The sequence below is a fragment of the Pongo pygmaeus genome, chromosome 19, assembly GCF_028885625.2.
Source record: "Pongo pygmaeus isolate AG05252 chromosome 19, NHGRI_mPonPyg2-v2.0_pri, whole genome shotgun sequence".
Taxonomy (NCBI): Eukaryota; Metazoa; Chordata; class Mammalia; order Primates; family Hominidae; genus Pongo; species Pongo pygmaeus.
Window position 1 is genome coordinate 52,871,576 of NC_072392.2, and position 22,815 is coordinate 52,894,390.

General features: G+C 39.2%; 1 protein-coding gene across 1 annotated transcript in view; it reads right to left on the reverse strand.

The window, feature by feature from the left end:
* LOC129016548 (HEAT repeat-containing protein 6-like) overlaps positions 1-22,815 on the reverse strand; it is a 36,134-nt gene that overhangs the window by 7,510 nt on the left and 5,809 nt on the right. The window contains 13 exon segments of the mRNA XM_063655429.1: positions 247-381; positions 5,050-5,136; positions 5,663-5,785; positions 6,597-6,952; positions 8,974-9,073; positions 9,440-9,646; positions 15,746-15,923; positions 16,656-16,954; positions 18,931-19,068; positions 19,915-20,016; positions 21,420-21,534; positions 22,367-22,442; positions 22,445-22,481. Coding sequence (XP_063511499.1) covers positions 247-381; positions 5,050-5,136; positions 5,663-5,785; positions 6,597-6,952; positions 8,974-9,073; positions 9,440-9,646; positions 15,746-15,923; positions 16,656-16,954; positions 18,931-19,068; positions 19,915-20,016; positions 21,420-21,534; positions 22,367-22,442; positions 22,445-22,481 — 1,953 coding nt within the window.

Below are 22,815 nucleotides of genomic sequence, written 5' to 3' on the forward strand. Positions count from 1 at the left end.
AAGCTTCTGCTACCCTTGCCTCTACTACCTACATTCTAACGCACACGGGGAAACAGCTTTCCTGATATATTAAGGCTTCAAGTTTTCCTACTTGCTGTTCCCCAGTGCCCTCATCCCCAACTCAAGTAGAACTAGCACGTTTTCATCAGATATGCTGCTGAATACTGCTTCAAAACGCAAAAGCACCAAATTCTAGCTCTGGTGCTCCAGCCATGATTTAAGGGCGAGAAAACACCCTCACGTTACCGGCAGATTGCTGAAGGCCTCGGGCAAGATGGAAGACAGGGCATCACAGGCGCTCGCCTGGAGAGTTGGGTGCTCCGAATTCTGCAGGGCTCTGGGTAAAGGACTGTTCAGCATCATAGTCCAGAACATCACCACCTGGAATGGAGGCAAAGGAAAAGCTGCAGCCCAAGACATAACAGGGGAACCAACTCGGAGCTAAGCCTACCAGAATGGCCTTAGTGAAACATTTTTCCTTAAAGTAGCAGCTTTCTGTAAATTTTTTCATTGGTTCTTCTTCCACAGGGATGAAAGGATTTTGGTTTAAGCCTCCCATTCAACTCCTATTGATTAGGAGACTGTGGTCTCATAAAGTTATGCAGCAACAGTGATAATAATCAAGAGGAGGCTGAAGATGGTGATGACAGTAACAGCAACAGCAGTGGCAGCTAATATTCTTCAGAGAGCTCATCCCATGCCAGGCACTGCTTTAAGTATTTTACACATATCAACTTATTTTATTCCTTGGCACAAATAAATGGGGTCTGTAGCATTATCCCTACTTTTTCACACAAGGAAACTGACGCACAAAGAGACAATACAACTTGCTCATCAGCAGCAGGGGTGAACTAGAATCCAGATCAGTTGACACTTGGCTAGGGCTTTTTCAACTACTTTGCAGAGTCTGTGTGATAATAAAATGTAATACTCTGTGTAAGGTTTCTAGTGCAGGGCCTGGTACACAGTGGACACTCTTAAATTGGGCATTTGGTTCTGTTTTCAGCACTTTGAAGAACCACCTCACTTCACAGCCTCTAAAGTAGCCATGTGAACAGTTTCCTTTCCATGCTTTATACATATCCTGTGATTTCGTGTTCATTTGTGAATCTCTGTGGTTTTGGTATGTTTTGTTTCTGTCCCATGGACCTAGTCCTGGGTTTTGCTGTGTATGTCACGCACCAGTTCTGTCTTTCTCCTACTTCAGCTCCTGGAAACCCAGGTCTGGGTCCTCCCTGCCCCACTCCAGAAGAACGTGGACAAAAAGTGGTTGCCAGTCTCCAGGATGGCACACAATTACACTCACCTACTAATATTTACACCCTTGTGTAGTCCCCTCCCATAACTGAACAGCCTGACCTGTGTAACCAATAGGATGTTGTGGAAATGACAGCACGGAACCTCCAAAGCTAGGTCATAAAAAGCACAGTTCTGTCTTGCTTTCTTTCCCTTGGATCACTTGCTGTGAAGGAAGCCGTCTGCCATGTCAAGAGGATACTCAAGCAGCCCTCTGGAGACGTCCTCACGGGGAGGAAATGAGTTGAGGCCGTCTGCCAGCAGCCAACACTAATTGGCTAGGTCTATGGGTGAGCCATCCTGGAAGAAGACCCTCCAACCCCATCAGGTCTTACAACCCGCCAGTTGACTGCAACCCTGGGGGCATCTTGATGCCAACCTCATGTGAGAACTAAGCCAGAATCACTCAGCCAAGCCACTCCTAATTCCTGACCCACAGAAACTGTGAGAAAATAAATGCACATTGCTTTAAGCTGCTAAATGTTTGTTACTCACTAATAGACAAGCAATATAGAAAACAAGTCTTTTTTTTTTCCACAGATGAACAATACCTGAGGGTGAACAGTTAAGAGGCTTGCCCAAAGTCATCTATCTAGCAAAGGGAGAAGTTTGAATTCAAACCTAGTTCTGTCTGATAACAAAGCTCAACTCATCTCCCTGCACTTGTTATATGAAAGCTTTAGTGGCAGTCTAAGGCAGGGACTAGGGTTAGAATCTTTAATTCACTGCAAGGATGACAGAAATTGTGAAGGGAAAAGAAAAGGCAGAATGCGAAGGGCAAAGGGAGCAAAGACCACCAACACTGAGCTGATTTTGCTTTTAGCACTAAGTAGAAGCCTTTTTTGGTGTGGTCACATGCCCTTCATCCATCTTTGGAACTGGCACAGTGTGGGGGTAGCAGAAACAACCTGAAATCACAGGAATTGAATAGAATCGTGGTGGGGCTGGTGGGGGGCAGGGGGACGTGGGTAATGGAATTACCTCCTATGTGTTAGCATCTTTACCTGTCATTCAATTTTTCAACAGCCTTGTGACTGAAGGGTTATGGTTTATTATTCCTTTTTACAACTAGGAAACCATGCCTATAACCACATATCCATTAAGTGGCTGATATGGTTCGGATGTGTGTCCCCTCCAAATCTCATGTTGACATGTGACCTCCAATGTTGGAGCTGGGCCTAGAGGAAGGTTTTTGGGTGATGCAGGCAGATCCCTACTGAATGGCTTGATGCTATCCTTGTGGTAATAAGTGAGTTCTTACTCTGTTATTCACATGAGAGCTAATTGCTTAAAAGAGCCTGGCATCTCTTGCTTCCTTCCTCTCTCGCCATGTGACATGCCTACTCCCCCTTCACCTTCCACCATGACTGGAAGCTTCTGGAGGCCTCACCAGAAGTAGATGCTGGCACAATGCTTCTTGTATAGCCTGCAGAACTGTGAGCCAGACAAACCTCCTTGAAAAATAAATTGTCCAGTCTGAGGCATTTCTTTACAGCAGCAGAAAAGAGACTAATACAGAAAACTGGTGCCAAGGAATGGGGTGTTGTTATAAAGATACCTAAAAATGTGGAAGCAGCTTTGGAACTTGGTACTGGGCAGAGGTTGAAAGAGTCTGGAAGGCTCCAAAGATAGGAAGACAAAGGAAAGTTTGGAACGTCTTAGAGACTGATTAAATAGTTGTGACCAAAATGCTGATAGAAATATGGAGAGTGAAAGCCAGGCTGAGGAGGTCTCAGACAGAAATTAAAAAGTTTGGAGAACTGGAGGAAAGGTCACCCTTTGTTACACCTTAGCAAACAACTTGGCCGCATTATGCCCATGTCCCAGGGATTTGCATAAGGTTGAACTTAAGAGTAATGACTTAGGGTATCTGGTGAAAGAAATTCTAAGCATCATTCAACAGGTGACGCGGCAGCTTCTCACAACCTATAGTCGGATGGAGGAGCAAAGGAATGACTTAAAGTTGGAACTTATCATTAAAAGGCTAGCAGAACATAAAAATGTGGAAAACTTGCACCCTGGCCCTGTACTAGAGAAGGAATCCAAGCTCGGAGCAACTACTTGCTAGACAGATTAGCATGACTCAAAGGGAGCCAGTTGCTAATAGCCAAGACTATGGGAAAACAGCCTGGAGGGCATTCTAGAAATCTTTGAGGCAACCCCTCCCATCACACACCCAGAGGCCTAGGAGGAAAGTGGTTTTGGGGGCCAGGCCCAGGGCCCCACTGCCCTGCACAGCCTTGGGGCACTGCTCCCAGCATCCCCAGCCTTGGCTCAAAAGGGCCCCAGATACTGCTTGGTTTTCTGCTTAGTGGGTACAAGCTGTAAGCCTTAGCAGTTTCCATGTGGTGTTAAGCCTGCAGATGCCCAGAATGCAAATGTGAAGAAGGCTTGGGAGCTTCTACCTAGATTTCAGAGGATTCTCTAAGCCTGGGTGCCCACGCAGAAGCCTGCCACAGGGACAGAGCCCCCACTGAGAGCCTCTACTAGGACAGTGCCAAAGAGAGATGTGGGGTTGGAGCCCCCACACACAGTCTCTACTGAGCACTGCCTAGTGGAACTCTGGGAATGGGACACAGCCTACACCCAGCAAAGCCACAAGGGCAAGGCTGCCAGAAGCCTTGGAGGCCCATCCCTTGCACCAGTGTGCACTGGATGCAGGACATGGAGTCAAGGACTATTTTGGAGCTTTAAGGTTTAATGTCTGTCCTGCTGGGTTTCGGATTTGTGTGGGGCTTGTTGCCCCTTTCTTTTGGCTGATTTCTCCCTGTTGGAATGGGACTGTTTACCCAATGCCTGTACCACCATTGCATCTTAAAAATCAGTAACTTGTTTTTGATCTTACAGGCTCATAGGTGGAAGGAACTTGCCTTGAGTCACAGCTGAGATTTTGGACTTTTGAGTGATGCTGTAAAGAGTTAAGACTTTGGGAACTACTGGGAAGAGACGACTGTATTTTGCAGTGAGAGGAACATGAGATTTGTGGGGGCCAGGGGCAGAATGATATGGTTTGGATGTGTGCCTCCTCCAAACCTCATGCTGAAATGTGACCTCCAACACTGGAGGTGGGCCTAATAGGAAGTGTTTGGGTCATGGGGGCGGATCCCTCTTGAATGGCTTGGTGCTGTCCTTGTGGTAATGAGTGAACTCTCACTCTGTGAGCTCACACAAGAGCTGGTTGTTTAAAAGTGCCTGGCATCTCCCTCTTGCTTACTCTCTTGCCATGTGACATGCCTGCTCCCCCTTTGCCTTCCACCAGGATTTAAAGCTTCCTGAGGCTTCCTCAGAGGTAGATGCTGGCACCATGCTTTTTGTACAGCCTGCAGAACTGTGAGCCAGATAAACCTCTTTTCTTTATAAATTGCCCAGCCTCAGGTATTCCTTTATAGCAACATAAAATGGACTAATACAATCATGTTCCCTAAATTTGATCCCATGGCTTTGGATACAAAATCCCTGGCTCTTTGTCTCTTGGGCAGGCTAAGTAACCAGACTAGGTTTTATGCAAAAGAAATATTAGTTTTTCTATTGCTGGTTATATGTTATACATAAGCCTACCACATACTAAATTGCAAATAAACTGAAATGTAAAATAAAACCTATTTATACTAGTTTCATGTTTTCCTGGATTATAAAACATAATTTTTGACACTGGAAGAAACTATATCATCTACTCCATTTATCACTGAGCTTCAAAATAAAACTGCAACTGAAGCACTAATAAAAGAAAACTATGCATTGACATTTATTTACCAAGAAGACTGGCACTCTCTGATCAGGTGCTGCAGTGGAGTCCGGTTTATGCTGCTGTATTAAGCCTGTGCCCACTTCTTCCAGAAGCTGCCAAGAAAAAGAATTACCAAAGCGGAGCATCAGAACTAGCAAACAGCTTCACTTTAGTAACACCTTCACTTTAGTAACACCTTCACTTGAGTAACACCTTCACTTTAGTAACAACTTCGCTTTAGTAACACCTTCACTTGAGTAACACCTTCACTTTAGTAACACCTTCACTTGAGTAACACCTTCACTTTAGTAACACCTTCACTTGAGTTCGGAGATCACCTCAAATCAAGGGGAAACATAATTTGCAACTAATTTTCTTTCTTTTTTTCAGTCACTCTTAACAGAGGCATTCTTTCAAGGACTGAAATCAACAGCTATATCTTATTAATTTGTTGCCGAATCAATTCATGGGGTTTACATGTTAAGAGCCGAAAACAGAAGAATGTATGTCTTCCTTACCTGAAATCTCTTTAAGAAATCTCAGAATTGAAGGATATGTGGCAGAAGAATATAAAGTGAAGAAAAGGAAGGATATAAAGTGAAGAGAAGGAAAAAGCACTGTGGTTTTGGTGAAAATTACCTTTGCTCCATGAAGCTGAATAGATGGATCTGCTTCCCCCATGCACTTGCAAATCACCTCTCCAAGCTCCATCAAGTAGGCTTGAGTCATTGAAAAGTAGCCTCTTGCCAGAAGAGTCAATACCTGCAAAGAGAGCATGGAATTAACCCTCTAAGCCCTGAGTGCAAGGCTGCAATATCCAGAAAAGTGTTATAATATTTCAGAAATCGCTTATATTTAACAGGGGCTGAAATCTGTTGAATGAAATTAAGAACCATAATCTTTATTTCGTGAGTAACATCAATAAACTGTATCATAGTTTTATGGTGCTTTAGTATATGATTGCTTTTCATTAACATAATCTCATTTAAGTCTTGGAACTATTCTTTAAAGTAGGTATTAGTTGAATTTTACAGCTAAAGAAACTAAGCCTGACAAGATTAAAGGACATGTTTCATGTTGTCCAGTTAATTAGCAGCAGACCTCAGGACCAGGCCTAGTCTCAGATCATATTTGCATAGAAAAAGTAAACTCTTTTATCTAGGACTGTTTTTTTCCTTTGAAGGAACAATTATTTTGTTACTCTAAGCAGGTACAAGACCAAGGAGAAGCTTATAGAGAATTAAACATTTAAGTTGCAAAAATCAAAAATTAACTGTACAATTTCACTCAGAATTATTCTACAATCTATTACATCCATCTGTCATATAATACCTGAAATGACTAAAATAATTTGCAATCAAAGAACAAAAAGGAATGAATCTGCTATTTTACAACCAAAGAACACCTCCCCAAAACAAAACAACAACAAAAACAATACACCACCCATACCTAAAATACAACTCCCACGAACACAATTGACATATGGCTTGGTTTTACCTGCTCGCTCCTCACAGTCACTCTGAAGGAAGAATGGTTACTTCCGTTTCAGAGATGAGGAAATGAAATCTCCTACCTGTAAGGCCTCCAGTCGCATGGGGGATGGTTCGTAGGTGCTTCCTGCTGCAGAGCCAGCATCGCTACCTGAACAGGAATCCTCCTTGGGCAGTACGACAATGGAAATGCAGAGTTGAATGAGCCAGCAGGGCTCTGAAGACCCCTTAGGTGAGCTAACTGACGTTTCTTCCAGAGAGGGTCCTGCAGGGGCTTTCTTCCACCAATCAGGAGGGCTGAGGTGAGGGGTTGCTGAATTGCTATTACCGAGTCCAGAAGAACATGGCTGTTGCAGAAGTAGCTGGACTTCAGGTAAAGGTGCGTGGGTGGACACTATAGCTCCCAAGAGTGTGAGACTTGACACACGAACATTAACATCTGTCAAAGGAAGCAGTAAGGACTTATCACCATGGGAACAGCTACCGTAAAGATGGCTGCCATCCCAGCAGGCAATTAAAAATTAGTAGTTCCTTGTGTAACATGAATCTAATTAAACTTCTAGACCTCATTTCCAGTTTGGAAATACATGGGACAGGAGAATAAGTTAACACCATAAAGAAACAATCTGACAAATTGAGAATGTGATTTATTTTGTTATCTTTGGTGACAGAGCTTAGAGTTCACATTCTATAAGACAATTGGGTTGGATTCTTTCCTGAGTCAGTTTGATATAAAAAAGATGGGTGGGGGGACTCTAGATTTAAAAAGACTACAGTGACATAATAACTAAATGCAATGCATGTACCTTGAATGAACCCCGGATTTTAACAAGAAATATTTTTAAAAAGCTAAAAGGTCTGTGTCTAGACTCATTTTTTTTTGCATGTGATGTCCAGCTGTTCCAGCACCAATTGTTGAAAAGTATCTGCTCCTTTGTTGTAGATCAGGTGACTATATTTATGTGGGTCTATTTCTGGGCTCTCTATTCTGTACCATTGATCTGTTTGTCTCTTCCTTGGCCAGTATCACATTGTCTTAATTACTGTAGTTTATAGTAGATTTTGAAGTCAGGGAATGTCAGTCCTTCAGTTTTGTTCTTCTCTATCAATATTGTGTTGGCTATTCTGGGTCTTTTGCATATCCATATACAGTTCAGAATCAGTTCATTGATATCTGCTAAATAACTTGCTGGAATTTTGATTGAGACTGCACTGAATCTATAGATCAAGTTGGGAAGAAGTAACATCTTCACAATATTGAGCCTGCCTATCCAGGAACATGGAATCTCTGTCCATTCATTTAGTTCTTTGATTTATTTCATCAGAGTTTCACAGTTTTCTTCATATAGATCTTGTACATATTGTGTTAGGCTCATACCTAAGAATTTCAGGGTTTGAACATTTTAATGAAGAAAAGTTACTTGAGGATAAAGTCAGATACTTGAAAGGAACCTTTGAGGCATGGTGCACTCTCCTCAGCTGAAGATGCAGATAATGAAGAGTTGGTAGAGTGGAATGAGCAGGGCTTGTTTTCATCTTATTTCTGCCATGAATGTGATGGGAAACCTTAGGGTAAGACTTATCTTTCTGGGTCCCTTTTTTACACATTAGTGTAAGTAGTGAACTGGACTTAGTTACACCTCATTATCTCATTTGAGCCTCATAAAAATCTTATGACATAGTTATAATTCTTGCTGTTAGGAAGAAATTAGGGTTCAGAGAGGGCCATGGCCATGAGATGGCAAAAATGGGAGTGGGCTCCAGACCCTTGGATTGACTTCAGGTCCCATGCTCTTCCCACTATGTCACAGAAAACATCCACTATTCCTTCCTTGTTACAATTCTGCCTGAAAAACTGAACTCATCAGAATGTGGTCTGATCTGAAAGCTTGCAAACAAAAGAAAAGCAAATCTACAAAAGGCAAGTGTTTATAGCACACATACATTATGTGTAGGAGGAAATAATAAGATTGCAGTTAGTAAAGATTTGAAGTTCTGGGATTCTATCTGAACTTCACAGGAAATAATGTTAAAGAAGTTAAATTTTGTATTCCAGTTTTTCTTTCCAAAAAGTAGATAATATCTATCTGTCTGTCTGTCTGTCTGTCTATCTAACCATCCATCCATCCTCTATCTATGCTTAAGATATATAAACTATCATACTCCTGAGGGGGCCTGCTTGTACCTGGCTCAATCTTAATTCTAAAGGGATACTCCGGTCGCTGCCCTGAGCATTAAACAGGCAAACTTTACAATTAATTCTCTAGCTCACTTCCACTGGGACTTGAGGGGTCGATTCTTGCAACAGCTTATACCCTTGAAAAGTTGAGAAGCAGCAGAGATCTCTTAAGAGTTGTAAAAATGCTTTGAATATATACATATATCTATATCTATATATTTTTACTAATAGTCTGCATCTGACTGATATAAAGAAGCCATCAGTTTTAAGCCACTACAAACCTTTGTGGTGAATATAAGGCTTTATCTGGTTCCAGACTTTGGTCAGCAAGCTGAATTTTAGACGATTATAAGGCGCATTTGATACTAAATTTGCAAGGCACTGTAAAACACAAAAAGTCACTCATCAAAAGGCTTGATTAAACCACAGCATAGAAACAAATTTTGCAGCATTTAATTAAAAAAGTTTTCACACAACTAAAAATGAGCCCTTTTAAAAAAAATAATAACACTTGTATTCTCATTTGTACAACTAAAGATAAAGAAGTATTTTTAGCAAATCATTTATTAGGACATGCAGAGATTATAGGTAAGATCAGACAAGTAGGTACAGACTTCCAAATAGGGTATTTTTAATAAAACTATTACTTAGTTATATTCTTAAGTCAAATTACTTTCGGGATATGTAAAACAGTATACAAAATTAAAACAGAGAAGCCCCCTCTGGAACCCACAGTTGGTACATTACCTTAATTATCTGAGTAAGGGTCTGTGAGGATGACTCCGCCACCAAAGCTAACAAAAGACATCTGTGCAACTCTCTAATGCTGGAAGCGATCATTACGGAGAAGGGGGTAAAAGCCCTTCTGTGGTCACTGGTATCTTCAGCAACAGAAAGAAACTGCTTTGAGCCTTCCAAGACGGCAGATAAAACTTGCAGAGCACAGGCACGTGTCTGAAATTTTGGGATGATTCACATTGATTAGTTAAAAATTAGGAGTCAGATTCCCTTCTTCCTATACATATTTAATGTTCAAAGTATTTACAATCATTCTAATTGGAAGAATAAAGGCAATGGGATTATCTGTTAGTTCCTAAAAACTAGGCCACTTGCATCCCACACCTAAAAAAATAACCTTTATTTTATTTTTATTTTAGAGACAGTCTCGCTCTGTCACCTAGGCTGCAGTGCAGTGGTGCAATCATAACTCACTGCAGCCTCAAACTCCTGGGCTCAAGCAATCCTCCCACGTCAGCCTCCCAAGTAGCTAGGACTACATGTGTGTGCCACCACACCTGGCTAAAAAAAAATCTAGAAACCCATTGCTGTTAGGTTTTTTACAGTAAGAAATAAATCTAAGCTACACCATAGCACAAAAATCTGAAATCCTAAGCATGAGAATAAGGATTAGAGGCCTGGTTTATTCAAGCAGAATGCCAACTGAAAAGTTAAAGCTAAACAGCCCATGGCATAGAAAAAATACATGTGCCTAGAGTCTGTTTCCTATCAAAGTTCCTGAGAACATTATGCCTCATATTCCACTCTGAAGTATGTGTGTTCAATGTTAACTTAAATAGGACTTTAGGAACTTTGTGTACATACAACTTGGCAGACATCATTAGTGATCCAACTTTTAGAAACAGTCTTAGGTGCAGGAAATAACACTGCCTGCAGTGACAGTATTTGACAATTCAAAAAAAGGAATACCATTAAGTACAATCTTAATGAATGGAAAGGACAAAAAGTACATCTTTGTCATGACTGCTGTATTTGTCAGGAAAGGTGTCACTGGCACCCAGATTTTCTTTATAAGGTTGAAAGATTACTTTCAATTGGTACTCGGATGATTTTGCAGTATTAAAAATCAGAAGGGAAAAGAAAGCCCAACTTTACAAAAATGGGATATAGGTAATAAGCATAGGACTATTAATATGGAATAATATTGTACTCTCTTTGGCCAGCTCATCCAAAAATGACAATTAACATTTTCAGTCAAAAAATTTAAAAGCAGGGAACCAACATTACAATTCTAGAATCTAACCTAAATAGTTACTCAATATGAAGCATATCTGAGTTTGGAGCAAAAAAGATTTTCCCAAAAGCCTTCAATTATATTATCTCCAAACAACCAGGTAATAAATCACTAGTCAGGCCTTTTATAGAGTGGAATTGTAGAAATCTAGACTTATTGCTCTGAAGAGAAATTTGAAGTACAGTAGCATCAGAATTCAGAATTAAGCATAATTCCCTAAGGTGGGAAATTGAAAATGTATTAGGAAACCGTGTGTATATGTGTGAAAAAATGAGAGAGCGAAAGCATGAACACAAGTCAGCTGATCCAAAAAGGACTTAGATCGGGGCTGGCAAACTTTTCTGTAAAGAGCCAGTAGTACACATTTTATATTTTAGACTTTGTGGGCCAGTTTCTGTCACAACCACCCAACTCTGTGATTGTAGCACAGACACGTAAAGAAATAAATGTGATTGCGTTCCAAAAAGACTTGATTTATGGACAATGAAATCTGAATTCCATATAATTTTAATATATCATGAGATATTATTGTTTTATTTTAAAACCATTTAAACGTGTAAAAACCATTCTTAGCTCACAGGCTGTACAAACACAGGTGATGGGCCAGATTTGCCCTTCAGGCCACAGTTGGCCAATCCCTACTAGAGGCTGGTCCGAACTCAACAAGATAGATCTTATGCTAAACCTTCATTTCTTTAGAAGACAATTAAAAATCACAAATCCAACAGCTCACAAACTGAATGAAATTAAAAATCAAATGGAAAGAAATGAACTAATGTTCCAAAAGTCAAAAATTTTAGCGCAATTTTGGCATCTTAAGGGGAAAATCATGATGATCACAGATGAAAACAAATGTCATTGAAATTGGTTATTTTTTCCACTAAGTTATAAAATCTATATAGAAATTTGACACTATATCAAATTGTACTTCTCACAGTTCTGAGTTAATTTCCTTTAAACTCTGTTTAACATATCTTTGTTGTTATAATTGTTACTTAAGATACTGAATCTGGTACAAGTTTTGCTTCATTTGTTCTTATATCAATATTTAATATCTTGTTTACCAGTCCTAATCAGCACTTTCAGCAGAAATTACTAATATGCAAGCACATCATAACAGGTGTAGCTCTCCAGAGAGCTCATTTTGTTTTTTATTGTCTGAATATTTAAAATGATGAATGAAAGTCTCTTCAGTCTTACAAAAGTCAGTGTGCTCGGTTTTACTAGTGTATAGTTTCATCTCCTTAGACATGAAGGCTTGTCTAAAGCTAATAAAACAGAAAAGTACTTTTCCTTTTTTGCTACTAAAGAACATAGCAGAAATGTTTGCTGAGGTAGCCTAGTCAATCCTAATTTTTTTTCCTCTTTATGTGTGTTTGGTCTCAGAATATTTCTGGAAGGGTGACAAAGAAGTCCCTGCTGGGAATGTGTACACTGAAGTTTCCATGCAGGACACATGACTGTTCGCATGTTATTTTATTGGATCTCACTTCCAAAGTCAGTTGTCTTTTATGTAAAGGCATTTCAACATTGTGCCAGGGACTCTGGATCGGGAGGTATCTAAGTGATATGGTTTGGCTGTGTCCCCACCCAAATCTCAACTTGAATCGTATCTCCCAGTATTCTCACATGTTGTGGGAGGGACTTGTGGGAGGTAACTGAATCATGGGGGCTGGTCTTTCTCCTGCTATTCTCGTGACAGTCTTACGAGATCTGATGGGTTTATCGGGGCTTCTGCTTTTGCTTCTTCCTTATTTTCTCTTGCTGCCGCCATGTAAAGAAGTGCCTTTTGCCTCCTGCCATGATTCTGAAGCCTCCCCAGCCATGTGGAGCTGTAAGTCCAATTAAACCTCTTTTTCTTCCCAGTCTCGGGAATGTCTTTATCAGAAGCGTGAATACAGATACACTAATTAAAGACTGCCTGTTCTTTGCTAATACACTAAGCAAAGTGTCTGTTCTTGGCTGGCCATATGAGAGAAAATCTACCATTCCATAACAGTTAACAATTCCAACTTTTCATTCTCTTTTCTAGTTATACCATCTATTATCTAGATTTCGATTTGTTTTCACTTTTTATAGTTATCTAAAAGAGCAATAAATCATCATCATGAAATTTGTAAATCAGGATAATTCTCAAGGTACCAAGACAATGGTTTGCCCTGTAGTTTGTTTCTTAAGACAAGTCTTGATGATATTCTCCATAATATGCCTTTATAACACCTAAGGAAATCATATAAAAGAAATTCTTAAATTAGTCTTGTTATTTTTATTGATAATTTGCTCTGTCCCTTTTGGAAGCATATAAGATGTGCTCCAACATGGAAACGTGATCATTTCCCAAGTACCACAGCCCTGCCAAATCCTAATGGACATTTCTAAGTTTTCTTCTCCCCAATTAACCATTCTAGCATATTATGTTTCAATTTCCTAAAAGTAGCCTTTGTTTATTGTTGGCATTCTGACTGGAAGAGTCTAATCACCTTTCCTTCTGTCCATTTGTCTTTAGAAAATTTCTTAGTACACCAGTTAAAATTGTGCTTCCAGCTGAGTATGCCATGGGTCATATCAGACCTGCCATAAACTCAAAACTAATCACTAAGCACTTCAATGACAAGATAAACTACAGTTGTCTTATTTAATTCTGGCTAAGAGGAACTCCAGCCATCTAACTCTATATGCACAAGGAGCACCTGAGATGACCACTTGGCCTGGAGTCATGGCAGCTCTTTTAACCTGGTCAACCCAGAATGCTGTTCCATTCTAATTACATGATCTGTTATTTTTAATTTTAATGCACATAACTTTCTAGAAGTCTTTATGTGCATTAAGGCCAGGCACGGTGGCTCACGCCTATAATCCCAGCACTTTGGGAGGCCGAGACAGGCACATCACCTGGGGTCAGGAATTCCAGACCAGCCTGACCAACATGGAGAAATCCCATCTTTACTAAAAATACAAAATTAGCCGGGCATGGTGGTGCATGCCTGTAGTCCCAGCTCCTCAGGAGGCTGAGACAGAATCGCTTGAACCTGGGAGGCAGAGGTTGCAGTGAGCTAAGATCCCACCATTGCACTCCAGCTTGGGCAACAAGAGCAAAACTCTATCTCAAAACAACAACAACAACAACAAAAAAGCCTGTCCTATGACATCACCAACCACAACACTTTCTTCTAGCATGTCTTGGTGCACAGTTAATCATACTATGGACAGACTGCAGAGGTATGCTCCAAGCTTTGTTGTAAACAATTAATCACCACACTTATTTAAACCCTTCCAAGCTAACACTTGATTAAAAGAATCTCTTAAGTACAATAATTTCACTTGCCATTACACTGAACTAATTTAATTTCTTTCATCTTTTAAAATCCTCTTTAAGTAGGATGACTTTTTTTATTATTATTATTTCTCTAGGATTTTCTTGTGGCTTTTTGTACTGGATCTATGATATCTCCAGAAGGAAGTTCCGTATCTTTTGCACATCTCTTGCATTCACCAAAGTTAAACAGCAAGAACAAGTCTAAAAGGTACCTAAATCAAGGAGATGGATAAGACCACTTTGCAATATGTGAAATTTCTCATGGCACTTTAAGTGAAATGTAAACATTTAAAAAAATATGAAGATATAAACATCATGAAAATTATTCCAATTCATTTTCATCAGCTATGACCTCATAACCTTTTTGTATTCATGTTCTAAACCCCCATGTCCCACATCCCCTTGGCTGGGCAGCTGTGATACAGGTGATGAAGCTGGGCTGCTTCTTGCTCCACAGCACCATCTCCTTGGCCACTGCTGGCAGCTCCCCTAGCTGGAGGGTCTTCAAATATATATTTTCAATATTTTTAGTAGCTTTTATTTCAATTACTCTAATGGCTTTATTACTGATTTATTTGCCACCACTCATTTTCCATTTTTCTCCCAGGTTCTCATTCACTATTGATTTAGTTAATTTGTAAAATTTCTGCCAGTTTAATTTCCTAGGATAAGGAGTATTTGAAATACCCTACAAGTCATTTGTGTGTGTGTGTGTGTAAAATTGAGGCTAACTTATTTTTCTTTACCTTGTAAAAGCTTCTGATGGGTCATCCAGAAATTTTCTTATATAGTAAGTTACTCAAGGAGATGACTCATATGGAATTCCAACATATTGTGGGTTACCACCCCTAACCCCTTAAGGAATAATCTTAAAAACAGAAAAGGAACAATATGCTGTTGGCCTAATTAAAACTTCTCTCTTTGTGGGTAGTTGGTTACCTAAGGACACCCAGATGCCATTCAGCATGACTTTTTAATGTTCATTATTGTAAACGGCAGGCTATTTTCCTTACTTGGTTAAGTGGCTAAATTCTGGAGAGGAATTAACATATTCAAGCAGAGGCAAACATTTGATCAGCCATGAGATATCTTGCTATAGGTATCCATGCCTGCCAATCATTTTTTTTCTTTTTTTAAAAATAAGTTTTTCTCATTACAATATGTAAATATTTATTACACATGATTTGAAAACTGGAAAAGTTGCAAGGAAAACAACATGTTTGGGATCCTACTGTATATATAATTCTATATCCTGTGTTTTCACAGAACATTTTGAGCATTTTTGTAAGCCTTATGCATCCTTCATAGCCATTATGTACCATGATATTCTACTGAGTTGTTTAAGCCATTTCTGATGTTTTCTTATTATAAATACCACAGCAATCAACATTTTCATAAAAGGAAGAGAAGCACAGCTGCTTCAGTGCAGTTCAAGGGAGAAGGGAGACACCAAAGTTAGAATTCAGTGTGCTCAGGCTTCAAGCAAGCCCTGGGGCAGGAAGCAATCCTACATGATTGGCCTCAATGTATTATTCACATAAGCCCACTTCCTATTTTCCTGTCTGTCCAGTGGTTCTCAAGTCGGAACTTGGGTCAGTGTTACTAAGAGCTATATTCAGATCAGACAGGATAAGGCAGAGAAAACAATAAGGACCTGTAAATTTTTTTCTTCCTATTATAAAGCTTAGAGTTTAAATTCTCTTACCTTTGGAGAAGGGTCTTTCAATGGAAGAGTCATCAAGGACACTGACTGTGGGCTGCCAAGTTCAGGCATATCAGGAATAAAGGCTGACCAGTAGCCATAAAGAACTTTTTTTCCTATCGATTTTATAGTAGAAAGAAAACAAACTAAGGCTCCTTGGCGAACTTTAGCTTGGTAAGACCTTTCATACCCAAGAGAAAAAAGAAAAAACATTTTTAAAAGTTTTTTTTTTTCAAATGCAAACATGAAATGGTATTTATTTCCACCAATTCAAATGATACACTCAAAAATTAAACATTCTAAATAATCCCTAAAGATGTCAATGTGTTATTAAAAATTTTTCTTTCAAACTACAATCAAAACATGTTAAGACAATTTGTTTCTATAACAAGTTATTAAGGCTGACAATTAAAAGACACAACTGGAGAACAAGAGGGCAACATTTTGATATTAGGAAACTAGTGTTAGAAACAAAACACTGCCAAGTATCCATCCATCCATTCAACGAAGATCTACTGAATGACCTATGTATGTGCCAGGCATCATGCTGAGGCTGCCAGACATAAACAAAGCCCCAGCCTTGACAAGCTAGGCAGCGAGAGACAGTTAAGGAGATAACTATCATATGTTACAAATAACACTAAGGCAGAAGAGGCTTCCCAGGGAATATGATTTCTGAGCCCATATCAAAGATGAGTAGTGGTTAGCAAGACGAAAAGGCAAAAAAGAATATTCTAAGGAGAGGAATGACATGTGCAATGGCAGATCAAGAGAACAAGTCATGTTCTGAATAACACCATGCCCCCCAGAAATCAGGCTCTTCAAGTTAAACCACATGCAGCATTCAGGTTAAGTTATAAACTTACATGCAACTTAGAATACAAAGTATAAAAATGTAACAAAATACCACTACCTCATTTTACTCTGCATGCCTCCTTCAGCATCAGAAAAGTCTGACTCACTACTGCTGACCCTTTTCCAACTGGAAGAACTGAAGGGTGAGGAGACTCCATCTTTTCCTGCAGCTCCACTTCCATCTAAAGGCAAACTCTGGACACCCAGGGAGGAGGGACACCAAGTGTTCCCTTCATGCAGGTTCACTCTGCCTGTGCCAGTGACTGGGGCTGCCTCTATTACACCACTGGATTCCTTTTCCTCCTCCTCTCCTTGCTGGATTTTCTTTGGTTTTACTTTGGACTTTTTCTTTTTACTCTGATTTTAGGAGCAAATGAAGACATATGTAATAGCTACTTCAGAATGGCTTTTCACTGAATCGTTACTTCTTCATTTTAAAGTGACTAAATATGTCCCCAACATGTAGTTTAAAGAAAGAAGCAAAGAAAAAAGAAAAAAGTGGAACTTCTTTAACACCCTAAGCATCAGGCACGATGCTAAGTGCTTACTGTCTACTATAAGAAAGAAGGAATGAAATACACGAGACACAGTAAAACACGTGGCCTGGGTTTACATTGTACCTCTGTGCCTTGGGGCAAATCATTTAGCCTCTCTTGAGCTTGACCTTGCTTATCTGTAAGTATGCAGCTAATACCTCCTACCTTGCACAGGTGTTGTGAAAATATTCAGCCTTCTCAACTGGAATTTCTCAAGAGCATTAAAGCCTATAGAAAATGACTTGAGTGCCTATTTTGTCAGTTCTCCGAGTAAGATACATAGCTAGTACCACTCCACATGCCTGCACAGAAGAGACGGTAGTCCATTACATACAATGCTCATTTCAGGGCTTTGGGTCTCTGTAGAAGTAGATACTAAGTAGAAGCCAGTTTCTTTCTTTCTCTCTGTTACTTTCTTTCTGATATCCAAGTATATCTGGAATCTGTGTCTTCCTCCACGTTCTCAAAGTCTGTGGCCTTGAGGAAGGAAGTTCCCATTACTTCTATCTTGGACTACTTATTGCCCCCAGACCCATACTCTTCTATTTGCTACCACAGTGATTTTTCTGATGCAAATCTGATCACATCATTCCCCTATATAAGATTCTTTAATGAATCTCTACTGCCTACGAGATAAAAACCCAAACTCCTCAGCCTCCTGTACAAGAATCTTATCATTCGGCCTCTGCTACACAACAGCTCCACTCTTTCTCTCCCCGCATTGAAACTCTAGTCCTACTAGTTAACAAATGGGCAATATATACTCTTATTCTCTATGTCTATGCACCTTTTGTTTTATCTGCATGAAACACTCATTCCTCCTTGTCTGTACTGCTACTCACTCTGAAATCTCTGTTTAGCTACCACACCTTTAAAAAGCCTCCTCTTCCTCCTCCATTTAGACTGGGTGCCCTCAATGTGTTCCCAGAGTACTCTGTGAATATTCTAATGAAAGAAACAATAATATTGCATTGTAGTTGTTAATTTATCCATCTTTGCCTTCTCCCTCAAACTCCTAAAAGCAGCCAGAGTCTATATAGTTAGTGCTTAGCACAGCATCTGGAACACAGCAGATGTTGGGTAAATGCTGAGTGAGTGAATGAGTGAAATGATTTCTAATAAGAAGCATTTTGATCAGGTATGACATTTCTGGAAGTGAATCCTTGGCCATACATCTGTAAGCTCCAGGTTCTCCAACCGAAGCATGAGGGAGATGGCAGCTATCTGGAAAGGCTGGGAAATCAGGTGAATGTAAGGTGTGGAGATGGTACACTGACTGGTAGTTGGGCTTCTAATGGTCTAGAGAGGGGTTGGCAAATTATGGCCCAAAAGCCAAATCCAGCCCAGCATACAGCCTGCTTCTGTAAATAAAGTTTTAGTGAAACAGAGTCATGCCCATTCATTTACATAGTGTCTGTGGCTGCTTTTGCACTGTTACAATAGAGTTAGTAGTTATGACAGAGACCTGAAGTGTTTACTAGCCTCGTAGAGAAAGTTTAGAGAACGTTCGCTGACTCCTGGTCTTGAGCATCATGGGGATGAGAATGCTTGGTTTGGGGTATAAAGTGAATGCTCATTTTTATAGCTGTTACACTGACTACACCTCTAAGAAGTATAAGATGCTTTAACTGGTACTCTGAGCATCAGATGAGTTTAAATTTACTATGCTAACAACCCTAAACTGAAATAAAATTCAAGATACACTTTTAGGGTAGTAGTGATGCAAATCATAGAAAACACACACAGCAATCTATTAAAAATAAGCCACAACTTAAATCTAAATAAACATAAATGTACCAAAGTTGGTCGAGAAGCACTGGACTCTGATTGCTGTGGTTTGATAGGTGTTCGCCCATCATACTGAGGAAGCGGAGTTGGGTATAACACAGTGGGCATCTCTATGTTTAGTCCAGGGAGTCCGTGAAACATGAATTTCTAATAATGATGAATAAGGACACACACACACACACGAAATCAAAAAATCCATTAATCATAAGCCATTAATCATAAAATAGAACTATTTACCATGTCTAGATCAGAACACTCACAGATTAATGTTCAAAAGCCTACTAAGGAAATATAAATGAGACAGAAAATAGATACCCTGAAGGCATAGGGCTTAAAGAAGAGCTGAAGCTTATCTGGGCTCCAGCTGGATTTGGTTTGGTCAGATCAAATCAGGTCTGGTTTTAGTTTCCTTATTTATTTATAAAATTTATCCAATTACTTTATCTGTCTATAATTTTTTAAACCAATTTGTCATTTTTATTTACCTATCTCCACCTATAGCTATCTCTCTATTTGATGTGGGAGCAAGAGAATGCCACAAGGAGAGAATTACTTCTTACTTTGCTGGCTGAAGAAGCTGGGTCCCCGGAGATGCTGGCCTGACTTTCCGACTGACTGGCATGCTCGGAAGCTGCCCATTGACACACGTCTTGGTTGGCCTGCCTACTACTTTACGGAGAAAACCAAGGAGAAGCACTGGCTCTTCTTGTACAAACAGGTACAACATAGTCTATAATTAAATCTTCTACAGGTCATACCCCCCTACCTATTCCCTTCCTAAGATTCATAAACAATTTTAAAATTTTGATGCACTTATTAAATGGAGATTTATTATTTTCTGTTCTTAATATTAACTGTCTTTGAATATGAACATTTTTGTCTACTCTCTCAAAATATATGTAAGAACTTTTAATGCCTCAAATTTAGCCTTAGAATAAGGATGTAAAGTGGTTGAAACAGGAAAGACAATGATCATATGAAGACTTGCCTTACCTTTAGCACAGCTAAAAGTGCTCCAAGTTCATCAGTCTGTGTTAGTTTCATTCTCCCACCATTTAGAAGTGACTGTATACCTTTTAATGCATTTTGCAATAACTAAGGGGAAAAGGGAGACCCAGTTAGAAGGCAGAATAAAATCTGGTTGTTCAGGAATCAACTCACTAGCACCACTTAGGATGGAAGAGAGACAGTCTCTAGATGATGAAAAAAAACTTTATAGACACACGCATACACACACAAAGCAGAGATGAAGATCCAAGGAGACCTGATAAACTACCATGAATTCTTTTCTGGAAGAAGAGAATAATGAAGTGGTCTTATTGTACATGTTTATAAACCACTACGTACAAATGGTGAGCAAGAAAAAAGAGAGAAGATGTTTAGCAAGAAAAATGTGACAAGGGATAAAAAAAATAGCACAGATCAGAATTGGGAAAGCTCTGTAATATGGCAAACCCAGCCCTCTTAAAAGCAAGGGGATGTATGTGGGAACAGATGATAAATTATAAAAACTTGGTTTCTGGAGGGCAATTCTGACCAAGATTGATTTCTTGACTCAGTAATCTCATTTCTAGAACTCTCTCCTTAAGAAACACTTCCTACATTGGGATGATGTGAACTGTAGCCTTGTTTGAAATAGTGGGAAAATTTTAAAAACTTCAATTTTGATGATTATGATAATGATTATAAAAGAAGCTAACCCTCTGCTAAATGTAAAACTCAACAACAATAACAGCAGGCCCTTTGAATGCTTTATTTCATATACTTCTCATAAGAACCCCACAATGTGGTTATATCAGTCCCTTTTCAGGGAGGAACATGGAGGCTCCAAGAAGTTAACTAATTTGTCCAAGGTCTTCCAGCCATATCAGTTAGAAACTATGAGGTATATTAACAGGAACCAAACAGATGTCCCAGAGACATTAAGTTTGAACAAAACAAGAAAGTTACAAAACAGCATATTAAATATGATCCCATTTAAAGTTGTAAATATGCTCATTTACATATAGAAAAAAAAATCTGAGGGCACATAGCACAAATTGTCTTCAGTGGCTATATCTGAGCAGGAGACTAGAAGGAACTTTATCTTAGATATAAAACATTTGAAATGTGTTACTCTAAATTTAAAAGATGTTAACAAACTGTCATTTGTATCATATTTTTTAAAAAGAAATAAAATATTGCAGATATATTTGGTAAAATCTCTCTCCACTTTCATCTTAAAGACAGTCACTAGCCTGCAACTATTGCTTTTATACTCAGAAGGAAAAGAATAGTTTCCTCTAAAAACCTAGAATTGCAAAATATAACAAATAAAAAGCTTCTTGTAATTAAAACTGAAATGGTATGATTTTAGTCTTTTTAGGTTACAAACATTTCGTATATGTGTATTTCTCTAGACAAAGCTAACAGTGCAAATTAAACTCGTTAGTAACACTCTTCCAATCTGCTTCTAGACACATCCGCAACATTCACTAGATCAATGATAGTCCACTTACCATGCAAAATGTGATATCATCCATATCAGATGATTTTGGAGATTGTAAAATTGTCAGGAAAGCTTGGAAACAGACATTTTGGTAGGGCTCCTCCAAATACGGCTGTCCTGGCATACTAAACACATACAGAGAAAACAACTCAAACTCAGTCTCCTTTAAAATGAGGCTTGCAAAAGACTAATTAAAAATAGTAGTCATATAGACTATTAGAGTTGGAATTACCCTTGAGTGCAACTATGCTATGGAAAATTATTATGCTGGTTAATTAGCTACTGCTGGGGGACAGGCACAGGGCTAGAATGAATATAGAGGAAGGGTGGTTTCCATACAGAAAGGTTACAGAAGTTTGTGGCAGAAAGAGTATGGAGAAAGAAAAATCTTGTTTTAGTTCTGCTGTTCAGTCCTAGGAGGGAAATAATCCAGACAGGTCCTGTCAAGCTAGAAACACACATCTGTACCTGCCTTCCTACTTGCTGGACAGCACTGTGCTATGCAGAGACGAGTTCACATTTGTGCTGCTCGTTGTCTACTGCCTACTGTGAGAATTGAGGGTGAGCAGCTGGGGCTGTTTCCATATTCTTCAAAGAAAAGAAATCGCCCTTTACAGATACATCTCACCAGCACTTACATTTGCATGAATATATCCTTCTAAAAACTTAATATGCTTAGAATTTATACCAATAGAAAACAAAATTTTGACATACCGCACATGAAGTCACTATTACCACATTTTAGGAATATGGTCCTAGTCTATTTTTTCCTTCTTTACAAGCAATATTAAAATTAAAAAACAACATAAGATGATTTTATTAGTAAAGTACATGGGAAATGCAAAGTTAGTTATTTGTCTAAGTTGGCTCTGGCTTCAGGCAGAGGGAACTAACTACAAAGGGCCCAATAGAGGCACTATCTTATTACCATTGAGAAACTTGACTGGAGCCACATACCTGAGACATAAGTTTGCCATACAATGTACTGCAGCTCTCCTGACTTCAGGATCAGACTGAGCCAAGTCACTCAATTCATTAAGAGTCCAGTCTTGCCTAGCAGCTCTGGGAGGTACTAAGAAAAATAAGAGTCAATGTAGGTCAAAGAAAAGCTTCTAGGAAAATATTACGTTTTAGACAGATTTCTTCCTTCTTTCTTTCTCTTTTTTTTTTTAATTAAATGGCAGTTAAGAACCAAAAGACTAGCTGTTAGATAAATGTCTCAGATGGATATGCAAAGATATGCCAAAAAGCATCAATAATGATCATTACTCCCAGCCTAGGTAGCTGTGATGCTCTTTGGTGTGGCCGCATGGCTGATGGGTAATGATAATATTAAGAATAATGTTTACTATTTACCGAGGGCCATGAACTTGACATGTATTGTCTCACTTCATCATCAGAGTAAC